The sequence below is a fragment of the Canis aureus genome, chromosome 3 (assembly GCF_053574225.1).
Source record: "Canis aureus isolate CA01 chromosome 3, VMU_Caureus_v.1.0, whole genome shotgun sequence".
In the NCBI taxonomy this organism is placed as follows: domain Eukaryota; kingdom Metazoa; phylum Chordata; class Mammalia; order Carnivora; family Canidae; genus Canis; species Canis aureus.
This window is the reverse complement of record NC_135613.1, coordinates 41,916,970-41,937,476: the sequence shown is the minus strand read 5'-3', so window position 1 is coordinate 41,937,476 and position 20,507 is coordinate 41,916,970. Positions and strand designations below refer to the sequence as shown.

General features: G+C 39.2%; 1 protein-coding gene across 13 annotated transcripts in view; it reads left to right on the top strand.

Annotated features, from left to right (window-relative positions):
* LOC144310722 (uncharacterized) overlaps window positions 1-20,507 on the top strand; it is a 196,855-nt gene that overhangs the window by 135,460 nt on the left and 40,888 nt on the right. For 5 of the 13 annotated variants that reach the window (XR_013376395.1, XR_013376394.1, XM_077892076.1 and 2 more), the window contains one exon: window positions 12,032-12,104. The exons of the other annotated variants lie outside the window; for them this stretch is intronic. Coding sequence is in view for 3 of the 5 variants with exons in the window: in XM_077892076.1 (XP_077748202.1) it covers window positions 12,032-12,039 (8 nt within the window). In the remaining 2 variants the exon portion in view is untranslated. The remainder of the gene's footprint in view (window positions 1-12,031; window positions 12,105-20,507) is intronic. 13 annotated transcript variants of the gene reach the window in all.

Genomic DNA, 20,507 nt, shown 5'->3' with positions numbered 1-20,507 from the left:
GACTCTTGATCTCAGCTCAGGTCTAGATCTCAGGAGAGTGAGCTCAAGTCCCATGTTGAGCTCTGCACTCAGCATGGAGCCTACTTAATAAAAATAAGCCAAATCAAAGAGAACAATCTTCCTTAATTCCACATTCAGAAAAATTATCTTTACCATTTGGGTGTACAACCAAAATTTCTATTTCCTATATTCATGTGTGAGTATGTGTTTATATATATGTAGAGAGGGTAAATAGGATTTTATGTAAATAGGATTTTATTGTTCTTGTTTTGTAATCTGATTTCCCCCCTTTTTATCAAGCAGTATAAAATCTATGTCTTCAAATATTCCTCTGTTATAATTTTTAATGTGCTATGTAGTACTCCATAATATTAATGTATAATAGTTAACTATTCTCCTGATGTTGGACATTTTAGATTATTTTCTTTTTTTCTATTATAAAGAACTCTACAACATTCCTATATACATTTTTACAGCATTCTGCATAAATATTTTTGTGCACATCCTGGATTCTTAGGCAAATTCTTAGAAAGAGAATTATTGGATCCAAGGGTAAGAGAATTGTTTAAGTTCTTGGTACATATCACCAAATTACTACTAAAGGATTGTAAGGATTTATAAAAAAATATTTATTTATTCATTCAGAGAGAGCAAGAGAGAGGCAGAGACACAGGCAGAGGGAGAAGCAGGCTCCATGCAGGAAGCCCAATGTGGGACTCGATCCCGGGTCTCCAGGATCACACCCCGGGCTGCAGGCGGCGCTAAACCGCTGCGCCACGGGGGCTGCCCAGATTGTAAAAATTTATACTTCCATTAGTAGTACCTGACTTCCTACATTCATACCAACCCTGGGTATTGTAATTTTCTTTGATCTTCACCAATCTGTTAGATAAAATATGATTATCTTCATCTGCATTCCTTTGACTCCTAGGAAGTTGAGCTTTTTAATACCAACTTGAAATTTTCTTTTTTGTTTATACTTTTTGTTTTGTTTTAGTATTATTTCATTTTTCATGATTTTTATGTGTCCTATTAATGACACTGAATTTGAGATTAAGGAATCCTCTCATGGCTAATGACATCAGAATTGCCTTTTTCAGTTTCCTTTTCTCCCAATTATTGAAAGTAGGAAATACAGAAAAATATAAAGAAAATAATAAAAATCACCCAACCTCATCACTCTGAGGTCCCCAGTCTTCCAAAAATGAGAACTGTCATTTCCTCGTAGGGTAGTAGAATTTTGAGATTTTTGATACATATTGCCAAATTTACCTTCAGAAAACTGTGCCAATTTGTGGACCATTAGCCGTTTAGAGAATATAGAAATAAATAGTAATTTGGTAGAGATAAGGAGCTTAGTTTTAGAGATGGTAAGTATTGAGTCCATTTCAAGAGATCATACTTCATTGAAGGTAGAAAAAGAGGTCTGGGTGACAAACAGGGTCATTTCAAGACCTTAATAGGCCTTAGACATTCTTACTTTTGAAGGCTCTACCCACATCATACCAAACACATTACAATGTACTCACATCCAAAATCATACAATTTTTCTACCACATAAAATTTGAAAGGACTTTTAAAATATTAATATTGTTAAAAATAATGTTCTTTTTGATTTGAACATATATATAAAATGATGCAACCATTGACTTATTACATTGCCAATTGACATATATTATTACATTTAGTAAACATTTATTTAAGCATGTATTAATTTTTATTTTGCAATATTCTTATTTCGCTTGTTTTTTAAAATTGTAAACTCATATGCACTTTTAAGAAAGAATATAGAGGGATCTCTTGCATACTTTGCCCACTATTCCCCCAATAACATTTTATAAAACTATAATTTAATATCACAACCAGGGTATTGACAGTGATACCATCCATTGTCTTTTTCAGATTTCCCATTATACTTGTACTCGTGTATGTGTCTGTGTTAAGTCCTAAGCAATTTTATCACCTGCATACATTCCAACATAATAAAGATGCTGAGCAGTTCCAGTATTACCACAATTTTTTGCAGTGCTCTTTCGCAATGTTCTATTAATATTTTGGGGAGAATAGCTTTTGAGGTTTCACGTACTTTTCATAGAAAGCTATACTTTCTGGTGTGCCTGGGTGTCTTAGTCGGTTAAGCATTTGCCTTTGGTTCAGGTCACAGTCCTGCAATCCTGGGATAGAGCCCCATGTCAGACTCCCTACTCAGCGGGGAATCTGCTTCTCCCTCATCGGCTGCCCCTCCCCCTGCTCATGTGCTCTCTCTCTCTCTCTCTCTGTGTCTATCATAAATAAATAAATAAATAAATAAATAAATAAATAAATAAATCTTTTAAAAAATAAAAATAAAAAAAGAAAAGAAAACTATAGTTTCCAAGCACTGCAACTACAGTGCCTAATAGGCTACTATCAAGGTAGGGTTGATAGTCATTTGCATATGGGTGGCTATGAGGTGAGCAGATTCCAAAGGAATCAAGTTCATAAACTTCAAGGTAGGCTAGTACATTTGTAAAAGGTCATAACCCTAGAATTGAACCACTTGTGTTAAAAAATCCCAACACCAGTATTTCTTAATAATGTGACTCCACACCAGTTACTTAACCTCTCTGAAGTCTTAGTTTCCTGAACTGAGAAGGACTGATAGCAAATACCTACCATAGCTGGTCACAAGTTTGAATGGGGTACTTTGCTTAGATCCCAGTTAGGCACATAGTAATTGCTCAGTGTGTTAGATGATATTTGTGTTAGATCTGCTTGGGCAAGGAGGTTGGGATATAAGGATGCAGATGTCACAGGAGTGGCTCAACAGGTTTGAGAAAAACCAAGAAGCAGGGGAGGAGAATTCTCTGCAGGGTTGTAAAGCAAAAAATGGATATGATCTGACATTCCAGAGAAGAGTATTGCTAGCTTCACATAGCTACCCCTCTGCTCTTGGGAAGAACTCGACTGGCACGGGACAACAGGCACATTACAAACCTGCCTTGTTGCTATTAAATCTCTGGGAGCAGGAGCACATCATTTTGTACCCTGAGATAGCAGCTCGGGGTAAAAAAAGGGGGTCCCTGCTGAGGTCCATATTAATGCTGCAGCAGGAATCGTTCTGAAGGGATCCCTCAATAAAACTGAAAACAGATGGGGCCATAGCCAGAGCTCATTTTGCAGAGATGACAGGATTGGTAGAGTTTTAGGATTGCCAACAGGTTCTGAGTGAAACGCTGAAGTCTATTGAAACCTGATTAACAGCTACTCCGGGGGCTGAAATAAGCCACCTGACTGACTGGTGGAGAAAAATCCCTTCCTACATCAGCCTAGTGCTCTATATCATATGGGGCCTAGGACAAGTTGAAAAATGAGTTAACAACTTTGAGCCTGCTTTAAAACTCTTATCGAAGCATTTTTGGAGCACCTTACATGGGGAATTTGCACAGCACTTTGTAGGTAATTCTACTGGTATGGTTTTATTCAATTTAATGAGTTTTTATTAGATACCTAGGAGACCTGAGTTCAAGACCTGGCTCTGTCACCAATCAGTGGTGCTGCCTTGAAAGTCCCTTTGCCTGTTTGGCCTCAGTTTCCTCAACTAGAATGTGAAAGGATTGCATTAGATGACGTTGAGGCTCCTTTGAGCTTTGAAATTTGAAAATGGAAAAAAAAAAAAAAAGAAAATTGAAAATGAATTGACTTGGTAAATACTGTGCCTGGCACTTTACTAGGTATCGAGGACATCTCAGAGGACACCTTCAATCCCTGGAAATCTCTCTCTCTCTCTCTCTCTCTCTCTCTCTCTCTATATATATATATATATATATATATATATGAAACATCTAAACAGAATAATGGAAATTGTATTATTTCAATCATTTTTTCTGGCAAGCTAATGTGTTTACTGACAAATTAATGTGTCTAAAATATTAGGTACAACTATTTAACATCTTTTGGAGATAATGTTTTGTTTTTGTTTTCCTCTTTAAACATTTGTTTTATTTGAGTACATTTGACACACTGGAGATAATATTAAAGTCTAAATCAAAGCTTTTCATAAATGTGAGACCTAGGAAAAATGACTCTGTGAGATCTCTAAAATGGCATTGTAAGATTTATGAAAGAATGGTAAGACATGACCCCTACTCTCAAGAGCTGTTTTCTGGCTCACTAGAGAGACAAAATATATACACCTGGGACAGAGAGCAACAGAAGGCATGACTTCACTTAATGTCAGATGAAGATCTAGGCAATGAGGACAATCACCATTCACTGCTTAGGAAAGCCAGCCTGGACTAGTGCAATTTGTGGCCACTTTGGAGAAGGAGGGGCTTGACCTGGGTCCTGTGGAAGAAGTGGTGTTTTTAAATATGCTTTTAACTGTTAACTTCTGACTATGAAAATAATGCAAGGGTTTCAAAAGTCTTTATGTTCTAAATAATGGAAAATCTAGCTTCAGTTTGCTTGAATAGTTAGAATTTATTTACTCATGTAATTGAAAAGTCTAGAGATAGGTTGTGTTTTGATCCAGAGAGTCAATGTGTCATGAGGGATGAGATTGCTTTTTTCGCAGCTCTGCCCTTCCAAGGTATTCACCTTAAGGCAGGCTCATCTTGTGGTTACAGATGGCTATCAAAGCTCCTAAGACAAGTGCTTCCTCATTCACAGCAAGTCACAGAGCGTCCTCTTTTGTCTCAGTATTCCAAGCAAAAGCCCAGATACTCTCTGATTGGAATGGCGTAGGTCATGTGCCCATCCTGAAAAAATCCATGTGGTCACCAGGACCCAACAAGCTGACTGGATCAGTCTCTGTTAAAAGCTTCACCCTGGTCATAGTAGTAGTGGTTGGGAACATGGAGCCATCGTCCCTGAACCAGATGGATCCCCAAAAGGAAAACCAGGCACAGCTGGGATGGAGGCAAGGATGCTGCAATCATAAGTGTCCTTTATAATTTGTTAATGGTAGAATTTTAGGAAGTATGGAAAATTGAAAGGTCTCCTATGATCCCAACACTCATGAGTATTGAGCATTAACATTGTATCAGATCTCCTTCCAGTCTTTTTCTGAAAGTTAACACCATACTAAATATTTTACATGTACCATGTCATTAACTCTTATCATAGCAATCCAATAGGTAGTTTATTATTGTCTCCATTTTGTAGATGACAAAACAGGCTCAAAGAATTTATATAATTTGTTCAAGATTACACAGCTAGTACTTGGGCTTGCATTTTTCTTTTTTATCTATTTGTTCATGAGAGATACAGAGAGAGGAGCAGAGACATAGGCAGAGGGAGAAATAGGCTCCCCATGGAGAGCCTAATGTGGGACTCGATCCCAGGACCCCAGGATCACGACCTGAGCCAAAGTCAGACACACAACCACTGAGCCTCCCAGGTGCCCTTGAGCTTGTATTTGAAATCAGGTTTATCTCTCTCTGGAACTCAAGCTTTTAATCACTATGCCATCTTTTTTTCATATAGAATTGATATCATAGCATTCATCTAGTTCTCATTATGGTTTTCTTCACTTACTGTTATATCATGAGCTATTTACAGTCCTTCAACGATCATTTTTAACTAGTGACTTAGATCACGTTTCCTAGGACAAGGACTCTGAGATGGAGTTTATGTGTAGGCAGTTCACTGGAAAACAAGACCTTTGAGGAAGTGAGAGAAGGAGGACTGGCAGAGGGATACATTAAACTGTGAAGAGGCCTCAGCCAATGCTGTGAGAGCTCTGCAGCTGGAATAGTCCTTCAGAGTTGTCCCATCTTGAGGCAAGGGGACTGGACCATTCACCCATGAGCCATTAGGGGACTTGACATTGGGCACGGTGGCTCTCCTGGGCTCAGGACAATTACTGGCTTAATGCTTAATGCAATTACACCTTAATGCTACTAAGGGGGCTCAGCAGCTAGGAGAAAGGGAGGATCTAGACAGGGGCACCCCAGCATTTACCACAGCCAGGCAGTTTGGAGAGGAGAAAATATTCCTAGGAAGACAGGGGACTCATTTGAGTTCTATTTCTCCTCACAATACAGCTACCAGAAATATTTTTTCCAACCAACATTTCAAACATTTCCTTTCCTCAAAAACTTAGGCTGTGTTTGGTATCAAAAAGAGGGCAGTGTGTTAGAGTAGGAAGCACACTAGGCCTAGAAACAAGAGATCTGAGTACGAATCCTGGCCACATCATTTAACTGGCAGTGTGAGCTTGAACAAATATCTCACTCTTTCTAATCTTCAATTTCATCAACTGGAGCAGAGTTCCTCAGCCTCAGCACTGCTGACCTTGGGAACAGCCCCTTTGCTGGTAGGGTAGACTATCCTGTGCACTGCAGGACTGCACTGCTGGTCTCTACTCATTTGAGGCCAGTCGCATTCCCCAGCATACTCCCAGTTGTAACCATCAAAAATGACCCCAATGTTGGCAAATGTCTCCTGGGGGGTGAAAAGTCCTCTGGTTGAGAAACACTATCCAGTATGTGTTATCTCCCTGTTGAGCTATTGGGAGAGTTAAATAAGATAACCATGAGTATTCAAATCCCAAACCACTGGATACACATACCCATGTGCCTCTCCAACCCCTTCCCTTGTCCTTGTCACTGCTGCAATATCAGGATTGGCAGGAGCTGGTTTGAGCCCTGATCAGTCGTGTGGGGGCTATTAATACTCACTTGCTCACATCTTGGTCTTGGACTGTTCTGTGGAGGTTTGGCAGGGTGACAGGAGGATTAGGGAGGCCATGGGTCCTGAAGTCAGATGGACCTGGTGGGCCCTTTTAGATCTGTTGTTTGCTAGCTGTGAAGATGCTGACAATGCCACTTTGTACATCTCAGTTTCCTCACAATGTGTTGTGAGAATTGTCTGGCATATGCTGTGTGAAGCATCTGGTATATTGTAGGCTCTTCACTCTTCTTGTCTTTCCTAGTACTATCAACTCTTTGAGGGAAAAGGATATATTTCCTACCTTTATGGAAGCATTCTGGTGCCCAAAATGGTAACTCAATACATTTGGCTCAGTGAAGAGGAAACCAAGAACAAGAGATGAAGCTGCTCCTTCAGGTGTCTCAGGCCAAGGACATCTTCCTACACACAGAAAGTCATATAGTAAGTCATGGGGAGGCAGACAGCCTGAGCTCCTGTCCTGGTCTCAACACTTCCTCTCTCTTTGATCTCAGTAAAGTTCATTCCTCTGGGACTCTGTTTCCCTCAGTTATAAAATTGGAATAGTAATAGTATGTTGAGGGCACCTAGGTGGCTCAGTTGGTTAAGTATCTGCCTTCAACTCAGGTCATGATCCCAGGGTCCTGGAATTGAGCTCCCAGCTCAGCAGAGGGTCTGCTTCTTCCTCTCCCTCTGCCCCTTCCCCCTGCGCATACTGTCTCTCAAATAAACATGTAAAATCTTTTTTTTAAATAGTATGTTGTATTAGTTTCCTAGGGCTACTGTCACAAAGCACCACAAACTGAGTGACTTAAACAATAGATATATGTTGTCTCACAGTTTTGGGGACTGAAAGTTTGAGATCAAGGTATAGGCAGGGTTGGTTTCTTCTGAGGGCTGTGAAGGAAAGGGCTTGCCTTTCTCCTGGCTTCTGCTGGTTTGCTGGTAATCTTTGACATTCCTAGGCTTGTAGATATATCATCCTGATCTCTGACTTCATCTTCACATGGCGTTCTCTTATGTGCATGTCTTTGTCCAAATTTCTCTTTTTATAAGGACATTGATCCTTTTGGATTAGAGGCATATACTACTTGAGTATGACCTCACCTTAATGCTACTAATTACATCTGCAATGAACCCTATTTCCAAGTAAGGTCACATTTTGAGGTAGTGGTTAGGACTTCAACAAAAGAATTTTGGGGAGAACACAAATCAATCCATAATGCCACCCTATAAAGTTAGACTGAGTATTCAGTGTAAAATGCTACCAATAAAATACTCAAAGGCATCTGGCCCATTGAAAATACTCAATACCTAAACTATTTTTATTATTACTGTTATTCATCAAACTTATAATGGGTGCCTTCTATGTACTAGGCAGTGTTCTGGGTGATAGAGACACTAAAGTGAATGAGATGTAGTCCCAGACCTGAAGGATACCCAGTCTAGTGGAGTCATGGACATCAGTAAGGAATTACAATCCTGAAGGTCTTACGGCTAGATCAGTTTCCTAGCTTGCTAAGGCATTTGTACATCTAATGGTATCTGGGGTCAAAATAAATATCTTGGATGCCATCAGAGAATGAAGAAAGTTCATTGTTCAGAGGAAAGAAATTTTCCTTTTTTCTAGCTTCTTTATATCTTTGGGGGAAAAAATTTCCAAGTGTCATGGTCAAACACTACTCTGATTTCTTGTGCAAAGTTTAAGGTGACCTTTACCCTTCCTAATATATCATTTTGATGAAGCCAAAATTTTCCGAGATTCTCAAGACTGGCAGAAAAATAACTTCAGAAACTGGTCCCAAATTGGTAACTGAAGATAAGTTGGAGGGCAGTTCCTTCCTCAAGTGTTGCCGTATATCTTACTTCATTGCATGTTGATAGTGTATTAAAATTGAAATAAAAATAAAATATTATCTGTGCCATTAAACCTGACCAATTCTCACTTCACTAATCTTGAAACCCTGATTCTTGCTAAAAGACAGACCATCTTAACCCACTCTTGGCATAGATGTACAGCGAAGGAGAGTTCTAAGAGGTGGAACCTCCATCTTTTTGAAAAAAATATCCTGTCATCATTTAATATTTATGGAGCACGCACACTGTGTGAAGCACTGTATCACACGGTGTCCTTTGCTGCCAGAGAAGACATTGGTGATAGGGAAGATGTTAAATAGAAGGGGGGACTTCATGAGGACAGAGTTTTGGAGGGTCCGGTGAGGCAGGACCTGGGTAATTGATGCCAGCCTCACACCCATCAGGGTAAGACCTGGGAAGCACAGACCCCAACCACAGACTTCCTGCCTGTGATGACCATTTGGTGTGGCATCCCCAGGACAAAAGCTGCTCAATGGACAGGGTTTAAAGGTGAGGAAGGATTCTGATGGGGCAAGAGTAACAGGATCCAAGAGTAAAGCTGGATGGTACAGAGCAGACTGCTACCCCTGGATTGTGTAGGTTGTGCCATGGGGGCTAGTGTTCTCATCACCAACCTGGCCCCTTTGGGTTACCTCTCATTCCTGCTGAGAGGAAGGGGGAGCTATTCCAAATTCCTGAAAAGCGACTCATGGGCAGGTGATGCCCAAGGGTAGAGGATTAAGCTGTGACCTGGAGACAGAAGCCCACACATATTTCAGTCTTTACCATTCATTCATATCATAACTTTTGGAAGTCATGTAATTTCTCTGAGCCTTAGTTTCCTCCTTTGTAAAATGGGGACAGTAAAGTCTGCCCTGCCTGCCTCACAGGGTTGAACAGAAAGTCAGTATTTATTTATTATTTATTTATATTTGGTGGGGAGAGGCAGAGGGAGAGAGACAGAATCTTAAGTGGGCTCCATGCCTGGTGCAGAGCCCAACTTGGGGCTCCATCTCACAACCCTGAGATCATAACCTGAACTGAAATCAAGAGTTGGATGCTTAACTGACTGAGCCACCCAGGTGCTCTGAAAGTCAGTATTTAAAATTGGATGAGGAGAAGACCTTTTTGCCACCTCCAAGGCAGGTAGCATCTTTATCTAACTGTTGTCTCATCATGACACCTGTCCCTGGAGAAGGATGGAAGGAACATGGTTCTGATCTCTCTTCTTCAGAGTCTCTTCAGGCATTGCTGTGGATGTGCTATCCTCTCCATAATCATGTCCTTCAGCCTTTCCTGCTTACCTGACCCCAGCTCACACCTTGAATTGGATAGTGACTCCACATTCGCTCACTATGCATCCTAATGGGCAGGATACTCCCATTTTACAAGATAACCATGCACTGTTCATCCATTAGTCTGGTAGTTTGTGCTAAACACCCAGCTCGAGTGTCCCACCATCCTGAACCACGGTCTCGTTCCTGGGCTGTGGACCAGCAGGTTACCTGGTCTCATCTCTGCAGCTGCCTGCATGAGGATGAGAGAAAGCAGCTCCACCCATACTGGCTGGACATGTCAGATTTGAGCATACATGTTCTTATCCTTTTCCCCTTCTCCTTCTCTTCTTCCTCCTCCTACCTTTCATCTTCCTAAATTTAGCTAGTGGATACAGGCTGTTGTACTGGTCAGGAGCTTTAGTTCTGGGGACAAATTCACCTGCTCTCTATCTAACTTTGAGCAAGTTCCTTAAGCCTGTCTTAATCTCTTCATCTGTAAAATGAGGATAATACTAATACCTACCTTACATGATTGAGAATTAAATGAGTTAATACATGAGATAAATGGCACATTATGAATGTTCAGAAAGATTATTAACTCTTATTTGTATTATTAGTCATCAAAGTAGGAACTACAGGGGGAGAAGCAGTGTTGGGTGACAAAGGATGAAAGTACAGGGTGGTGCAGGACACACAGGAGGCAGCTAGAAATGATGATGAGAACTCAATTGAGATGGAGGAAGGAGCACCTGTATGAGGAAGACTAAAAATATGACGGTCTGATCTACCTTCCCTTAAATTTGATTGAGACCTATTTAGAAGAAAGAAGAATTAACAGGGAAGGGAAGGTCAGGGAAGTTGCTTTATTCTGGCATACTTGGGTAGAAATACAAATGAAAATATTTATACTTACATCAAAAGCTAAATCATAGCTGGATCAGAATATAAATTTTAAACATTTTTTAGTGGAAATTTTTCTAACATATTACATACTTGCCTGCCTCTTGACATTTAGTATGTTTATTCACTTTTTCTTTCAACATGTACTTATTGAATATTTTTTTAAGATTTTATTTATTTATTCATGAGAGACAGAGAGAGAGAGAGAGAGAGATTGAGAGAGAGAGAGAGAGAGAGAGAGAGAGAAAGGCAGAGACACAAGCAGAGGGAGAAACAGGCTCCATGCAGGAAGCCTGACATGGGACTCCATTCCAGGTCTCCAGGATCATGCCCTGGGCTGAAGGCGGTGCTAAACCACTGAGCCACCCGGGCTGCCCTATTTATTGAATTCTTAATATTAGCTCAATATTAGCTCTTCATAAGACATAGTTATAAAGTAGACAAAGCCTTCAAGAAGCTTATTTCTAATTTTCAGTATCATAAACTTGGGACAGGAAACCTGCTTACATTTAAACTTTTGGGTACTTATTAGACTATCTCTACAAATTAAAATAAAATTCTAGTCAGATTCCTTACTGAAAGAGGATATACTTTAAACATTTTTGTTGTAGATTGACAACAAAAAGGGGAGACTTTCATTTTTAAATTATATATAGAAAAATATATGGAAAACTGCAGATAATAACCATGTACTCACCACACAGACTGAACAAATCTGAATGGTTAGACATATTTTCTTGAGTTTTCTTAAGTAAAAGGAAGTTGATACAACTGAAACTTCCTATATTAATCTCCATGCAAAACTATATATTTTTCCAAATAGAATTTTAAATTATTCAATATTGTTCTTCATATGACAAGGATTTAGCAACTTTAATAACCCATTAAACTTCCCCCATTTTATTTATTTATTATTATGTAGATTTTATTTCACTTTTTTTTTTTTAGATTTTATTTATTCATGAGAGACACAGAGATAGAGGCAGAGACATAGGCAGAGGGAGAAGCAGGCGCCCCACAAGAAGCCCAATGTGGGAGTCCATCCCAGACCCTGTGACCACACCCTGAGCAGAAGGCAGATGCTCAACTGCTGAGCCACCCAAGCATCCCTTATTTCACTTTCATATAATATTTTAGACTTCTGCAAAGTGAATTTAGTTAAATTTCCATTTGGCCTGCTTATCATTGTTTCACCATTCCTCTTGCAATTGATTCACTTTTCAGTAGGTATGTAGAAGGTGAACTTCCTTAGAATTTTATTCATAAAATGTCTTTACTTCATACTCATTTCTGAATGATGATTTAGCTGGGTATAACATTCTAGATCATTTTTTTTCTCCCTTCAGCACTTTGAAGTTGTTCTTCTGCTGTGTTGCTATAGAGACATCCATTGTCAGACTAGCTGTCATTGTTTGGAAGGTAATCAAACTTCTCTCTGGTAAATTTTAGAGTTAAAAAACAAACAAAAATAAATAAATAAAAAGCAAACAAACCCGTTTGGTTCCGTAGTTTCTTTATGATGAGTCTAGATGTGTTTAGAGTGCACCTTTGATCTGAGTGTGCAAGTCACAAGCTATCAAGTCCTATTTCATTGTTTACAAACCTTGTAACACACTTGTCCTAGCTGCTGTGAGGATCAATTAGCTAGTGAGCCTGTAGTGCGCTATAAGCTCTGTAACAAGCTTTCTAACAAGGTGTCAGTGGCAGCGGATTTGGAATTTAAGGTTATTTGGGAGAAACAGTGGTCAATATTTGAGGAAGGTAATTCAGAGAGGACAACCAGGTATTTCTCACTGATGAACAACTTACCAATTAAAGATTAGATTTATCGATTAGATTTGGGGGCATATAACACACACTACTCACTGAGAGTCTGATCTACTATGGCGATGCTCTGTTTTCCCAGCCACACTCTTCTCTCCCCTTCCATTTAACCCAGCCCTGCAACCTCCACCTCAGGTCTGCCTAGTTCTCCTAAGAAACTGAGCATTGATAGAGAAAATATGGCAATAATCTTAGAAGGAAGAAAAAATACATTAATGAACTGCCAAAATGTGTGAGCATATTCAAAAGATTAAAAACTGAGGATGGGAACAAAATGCATACTCCCCTCATCCCTTTCCTGCAAACCCTTGAACAATGTTTATAAATCAGGCTTTCACCCAACACAGCCATAGCCCACTACCTAAAGGAACATATCAAATTACATGAAAGATCAGTGAATATAAAATACTATACTGACTATTATAGGATCATTTTAAATCTTCTTCATCACCTAAAACATTGAAGAAAAAATATGTTTAAATAAAGTAAAGTAATTAATGAGAGTTTTTGGATTATACTGCTGAAGTCAGGAGATATTTTTTTATCCTCAATACTTGACACTTGCTAGAAATTCCATCCAATTACCCAAGACATTTAGGGAATGAACATTCATCCTAAATTTTTTATGGACAGTCAGCTTTAGGAGGGAAGGAAAAAAATGAAACAAAATGTGAAAGTATTTGTAAAGTTGTGCTGACCAAAAAGGAAAAAAAGAAAGAAAGAAAGAAAACATAAGATGACTTTTTCTTTTTTCCATTCCTGCTTGACTTTCTTGTCTCATCCTTTCTAAGTTGTCACACCAGGTTGAGTCAGACACAAGTTGTCTGATCTAAGGCTACAGAAGAGACTTAAATAGATGTGACCCTCACAGCCTGATGTGCCAAATCCAGGAAATGTGACAGGCTGAAAGATGTAGGTTTTTATTATTTATTTTTGAAAAGCAGTGAGAGGGAAAACATTTCAGGGAGGAGTAGGTATACTTTTAGGAAATGAAAAGTCCAATTTGGTTAGGCCACAGAACCAAAGATGACAAGAGCCTGATGAGAAAGTCCTCAGAAATAGAAGTGCTTGGATGTCAGCTAAGCCACCTGGCTGCAGCTGCTTTCTGCTCACATAAATATTTAAGCAAGGGAACTGGTCTGCTCTGCCTTCTGGGGATGGCCCTCTTTCCTCCCTGTCTGCCCTTATTGGTGTGGGATGGGGAATGCAAGACGGCAAGCAGTCTAGCCGTGATGAGTCCCAGCACTGTGAGGTTAGGTGTCCCAGAGCTGCCCTCCAGTAGGCTCCATTATCATCGTTCCCCTCTTTCTTCTCCCTTTCATGATTCTCCCCCTCCCCTTCCACCTGCTTCTCTGTTCTCTACCTTCCCTCTGTCCCTGGGAACTCATCTCTTACTCATTTTTTTCTTTCCCTTTATCTGGGTTGGCACTGTTTTTTTCCTTGTCTCTGACAGTTTCACAGATTTCATGAAAGGGATATCAAGGTTGACCAAGGCAAGCAAGCTTCCTCTTCTCAGAGCTTAAGGTCCAATGGGCGCTACAGCCAGTGGCTTCACCCAACCCCCATGTTAGAACTGAAACTCTGTGAGGACAGGAATCTAGTCTCTGTTTATTACCATGTCCCTGCCTCCAAGCAAAGTTCCTTACATATAGCAGGCCATCAACACAAATTTATAGAATGAAGGAAGAAGGAGAGTTTATCTGGTCCTTTCCTAAACCATGCTGGACTCATTCTCAAGCCTTTCCTACAAACCACTGGCCAATTATTTATTCTCCTTTGGGTCTCAGTTCAAGGCTACCTCCTCCAGGAAGCTTTCCCTGACTGCAAATACTCCCATAGCATTCTGCACACTTCTCCATTACATGTTTCCACACTATATTATGTTGTTGCCTGTTGTCATGGCAGACCTCCCACACATACACTCTCCAATACACACACACACACACACACACACACACACACACACACACTGAGACTCCTTTGGGCAGAGACTGAGTGGTCAATAGACGTTTATTGAATAATTGGAGTCTCATGATATTTGAATAATATTTGATATCTTACATCCCCAGCCCTTCCCACTTTCTACCTACTCAGATCACACTCATGCTTTTGACCCAGATTATGAAGATTTCTCTGACACAATACCATTTTCATCTATCTACTCAGTAAAGACAAAAAGAATGAGAATTTTAGAAGCCTATTTTTGGTGAAGATGCTGATGGGAACAAATATTGGATGGCGATTTGGCAGAGGATATCAGCAGCCCTAAAATGTACATAACTTTTAACTCAGGAACTCCACTTTTAAAAATTTATTCTATGGAAACAATTTTAAATGTCCCCAAAGATTTTTCCAATAATGGAAAAATTCACCACAGTTGAAGTTTATGATGTTAAGAAATTGGAAATTCACAATAAGCAATTTGTTGAGTGAATATGGATAAAAACTTATAACAAAACTTTTACATTTTTTTTAATAATTATTGACCTGACAAGGTGTTGGTATTGTTGAATGAATCAGCCTGTATAATACGGTCCCTTTTAAATTTAAAAATTATAAAATTTTATTTACATAGAAAAGATTTGGAAAGCTATATAACTGAGAAGTGGATTTCTCAGGATGATGGGATGATATGTGATTTTTATACTCTTCCAAATTTTTTAATTGACATATAAATAACATACAACATTGTGTTTATTTCAGGTATGCAACATAAATGATTTTATATTTGTATGTATTGCAAAGCGATCACCACAATAAATATGGTTAACATCTGTCACCATACATAGTTACGAGATTATTTTATGTTGAGAACTTTAAAGGATTACTCTCTCAGCAACTTTCAGATATGCAGTACTATTAAGTATAGGCACCATGCTGTACATTACGTCTCCATGACTTATTTATTTTATAACTAGGAGTTTGTGCCTTTCCTCCACCTTTAACCATTTCACATACCCCCAACTCCTGCCTCTGAGCTTAAGTTTGTTTTGATTCCACATATAAGTGAGATCATACAGTATTTGTCTTTCTCTGCCTGAGTTCTTTTACTTAGAATGGATCTCAAGGTCTATCCATGTTGTTGCAAATGACAAGATTTCATTCCTTTTTTACAGATGAATATATTCTATTGTAGATAGACCACATTTATCTATTTATTTGTCAAATATTATTTGACATTTAGGTTATTTCCATATCTTTTCTATTATAAATAATGCTGCAGTAAACATGGGGTGCACATATCTTTTGTAGTTAGTGTTTGTTTTCTTTAGATAAATACTCGGAAGTGGAATTGCTGGATCACATGGTAGTTTTAAGTTTAATTTTTTAAGAAGCTCCATACTGTTTTCCATAGTGCCTCCAATTTACATTCCCACCAGCAGTGCACAAGGGTTCCCTTTTCTCCACATCCTCATCAACACTTACTTTTCTTGTCTTTTTAATAATAGCCATTCTAACAGGTGCAAGGTGATATCTCATTGAGGTTTTGATTTTAATTTCCCTAATGAAAGTGATGTTGAACATCTTTTTGTGTACCAGCTGGCCATCTATATGTCCTCTTTGGAAAATGCCTATTCTGGTCTTCTGCCCATTTTTAAATCAGATTGTTTGATTTTTTTACTATTGAGTTGTATGAGTTCTATATATATTTTGGATATTAACCTCTTATCAGATATGTGATTTGCAAATATCTTTTCCCATTCAGTAGGTTGCCTTTTTATTTTGTTGATGGTTTCCTTTGCTGTGCACTCTCTTTTTAATTAGTGTTTTCCCACTTGATTTTTCTTCAATGCATAGGAATTACTCATGTACTGATTTTTTTAATTATAAAAAAGTTGTCTGAATGCTTTATTCTCCTTTGGCCCCTAAAAGTAAGCTATTCAAAGTCAAATAGACTTGAAAAAATAAGAATTCCCATCTGAAGCAAGGAACAGTAACCTGAGATTTGCAAAGAAGAGCCTTTACCTGCCCAAGCCTCTGTAGCCATGTGTGAGTCTAATTTCCAATGCTCTGAGAAACTGTGACAGAGAATCATTACCCTTGAAATGGGTTTGCATAATATAAAAAATCAGGGTCTCCTCTCCACTTAATGTGTTAACATTTGTGGGAGTTCCCATGCATGCTCTGAGGGAGAGTCCTGTGACATCGTGTCTGCGTTGTATTGAACTCAATCACTTGTAGAAAATGTGTAATGTAATAGGGGTATTACACGGGGTGATATTATGGACAATCCTAATTGGTACCAAAGTAATTCTTACTAGAGTGGACTATAAAACCTTCAGTGCCATTCTAACTAATCACCCCTGTGGCATTCTGAGCAAATGCAGGTTAATGGTGATGATCTTAATTTTTTTATTAATTAAATTAAGTGTATAATCTGACCATATAAGCCCATTGTCGGTGTTCATCATGCTGATAATAAATGGCTTGAGTACTCAGCACCTTTGGCTTCACTGGAGCCCTGAAGTCTTCCATCCACCATTAATGATCTAAGAGAGATCTCCAAGTGGCTCATTAGTGCCCAGAGACAACAAATAATGAAGTTGTATAGCAGAGATTGGGGTGAGCAAATGGCAGCTGAGTTGGTGAGTTCATGGGCTCAGAAGAAGCCTCTAAACTCAGAGCCTGCAATTGCGGAGTCCTCTGCTCTCCTGCCTCTACATCTTGGGTTCTTCAGAAAATAATTTCCTGTGATACTTAAAGATAGAAAGGGGAAATAATTCCAAAAAGAGAATGTGGAAAACATAAGATGCTAAAAATCACTTAATTGACCAAGATGCCAGATTCTGGCTCCTTGAGTTTTAGGGTAGGGAATAGGCCTTTGTCATCATTGTTTCCCCCACACCTCGCACCATGCCTCACAAATAGTAGCACTATATGTCTCATTTTATTTTATCAAGTCATGACATTCTTAGACTTGCTTTTCCCAAAGTGTTCCCTGGAAGACACATCTGTCAGGAGCATTCTAAATTAGAATCTATGGTAAACAAATTTGAGACACCTTGCATTTTATCTTTTCCTCTTGAAGATTTATGATAAATGTTAGCATTTTGAAGACAATGATAAGTCATTTAGAAATGATGGTAAATTGGGGATGCCTGGGTAGGTCAGCAGTTGAGCATCTGCCTTTGACTCAGGGAATGATCATGGAGTCCCGGAATCGAGTCCCACATCGGGGTCCCTGCATGGAGCCTGATTCTCCCTCTGCCTGTGTCTCTGCCTCTCTCTCTCGGTGTCTCTCATGAATAAATAAAATCTTAAAAAAAAAAGAAATGACAGTAAATTGTCTAACCCAACATTGTCTAACCAAACTTATTTGATCACAGAACTCTATTAACATCCAACAGAGCACATTTCAGTAATAGATTGCCTGAGATATCTGCTAGGATACTTAGAGCTCAGTGATCAGATGGAAATACCAATTTCCCAATTCCTCTAAAGTCCTGGCATAATAAAGACAAAATCTCCCTTTATTGTCACTAAATCCATTAATAAAAACATAAAATTATAGGGCTCAGACGTGGAAGGAACTTTGGACATCCTGTATCCTAACTCCCAGCTCATTGCAGGAATTTACTTACAGCATCCATGCTGGATACGTTGCCATCTCTGCATACCTACTTCCAACGGCAGGAAGTTCAGCCACTTACAATCCAATCCATCAGGTCATCATCAAATTTCTTTTTCTGTTGAGTTAAAATCTGCTTCTTTGAGGCTCTAGACCTCATACTAGAATAATGGAACAATTCACTCTCTTTTATGTCTATACACCAGCTCATATGCCCTCAGTTCACAACATATTAAGAATTTTCTGTTTCTATGGGATGCCTGAGTGGCTCAGCAGTTGAGCATCTGCCTTTGGCTCAGGTCATGATCCTGGGGTCCAGGGACCGAGTCCCTCATCAGCCTCCCTGTGAGGAGTCTGCTTCTCCCTCTGCCTGTGTCTCTGTCTCTCTAGTGAATAAATAAAATCTTTTTTTTAAAAAAAGAATTTTCTGTTTCTACATTTCAAACTATGGTCAGAATAAATAAGGAAAGTGATCTTTGAATGGCTGGGGGTTGAGGGGAAGGAGAATAGTCTTACAAGTTGAGTTATAGGCAAAAAATAGTAGAAATCTCCTATTTGCCACCCATTACATTTTGATAACAAGGATGTTATGTCTCATAAATTTGGTACAAAATCATTTGGTGACTTTCTTATCTCAGCCTACTCTTAAAAAGTACCATGGACTGGGTAGCTTCTTAATTCTTACAGATCTGGAGGCTGGAAATCTGAGATCAGGGGCCAGCATGGTCAAGTTCTGAGTCCTCTTCTGGATTACAGGCTGCCAATTTCTCCTTGCGTCCTCACATGGTGGAAAGGTAGCAAGAGAGCCTTCTGGGGTCTCTTTTGTAAGGGCTCTGCCATCATGACCTAATTTACTCTTGAAGACCTCTCTCCTTATACTATTGCTTTAGGAGTTAGGTTTTCAACACATGAATTTGGGAGGTATGCAAACATTCAGTCCACTGCAGTGACAAAGCATAACCTGAACTGTTGTGAAACTATTTATAGTTTTTATTTCATTTAGTATGAATGTGCATACATTTGATTTAAAAATATTAATATATTAGATAACAGAAATATTAGTGTGTTTCCTCAGACTCCACTGGAAATATCATACAATATATGGTATACACACTGTATTCCCTTTTCCTAAAATCAGTCTGAATTTTGAAACACATCTGGCCCCAAGGATTATGGACAAGGAGATTTGACAACATCCTTTTCTTTGTACCTCTGTGTGCTCAACACTATTGACCTACCTTAGTTTTCTTAGTTCTTACAATTCTATAAGTTAAAATACTATTTATCCCCCACCTTACAGATGAGTTAAGTCATATAGAAGTCATATAGTTTTACAGACATTTTTCTTATTGCCTATTTGATATTTACAAAGAAAGCCAGGTCTTCTTTATTATGTACTAACAACAAAAAAATTAAGTCAGGTTCCAATTGGGTACACAGGTCAATGCCAGAAAAGCCCTTACAGAAAAGGGAGAACCAAAGGCCCAGTGCTGCCAGAGGAGCCCCCACAGGAACACCTCTAAGCCTCCATCTGAAAAAGATGGTTAGTGGATTCACATTGTCCTCTGTAACCCTTCCCCTCTAGCCTCTTCCCACCTAGCCCCTCAGAAACTTTGGGAGTGACTAGGAAAGCTAGAAACCCACTGCAAAGAAATGTATTATTCTGAGTGTTGAATTAAGTTATGTCAAGGCCTGGATCTAGCCTCTAGGATGGAAGTTTCTTACTGTCTACTGCATCCCCACTCCCCAAATGACCATTATGATGAAATTTGAGGATTAATGGCCATCCAAAAATCTACCCCATTTGTTCTTTTACTATGCTTGAAATTTCCACATGAGTATTTGTCTTTGTCAGGATACTGAAAGCAACTACCAAAATATAAGTAGTACATATTGTATGTAAGGGTCAGTCTATTAAGCCAGTATAAAATAAATGGCCAAATGAGCTGGTCATTTTGCCCGGCCCAGTGGGAACTGAATGTGGAATAGACCAGATTTAATGAAGAATGAAAGGAAAGAAGCATAGGGAAGGTCTGAAGTATGGACACTTCCAAGAAAGCTCTACATAGGGTGCTACAGTGGGAGGCTTGGGGCTCAGACTGGTGCCATTAAGGACTGGCTGAAGGAAGCACTAAAAGGGAAAAAGAGGCAAGAGAAGGAGAAAGCAGGGGATGTGGAGTCCCAAAGGTCAGTGTTACCTTTATCAGCTATTTCCATAAGGATCGTTCCTATGGGGGCGCCTGGGTAGCTCAGTGGTTGAGCATCTGCCTTCAGCTCAGGGCATGATCCTGGGGTCTTGGGATAGTGTCCCATATCAGACTCCCTGCAGAGAGCCTACTTCTCCCTCTGCCTATGTCTCTGCCTCTTTCTCTGTGTCTCTCGTGAATAAATAAATAAAATCTTTAAAAAAGGATCATACCTATGCTTTT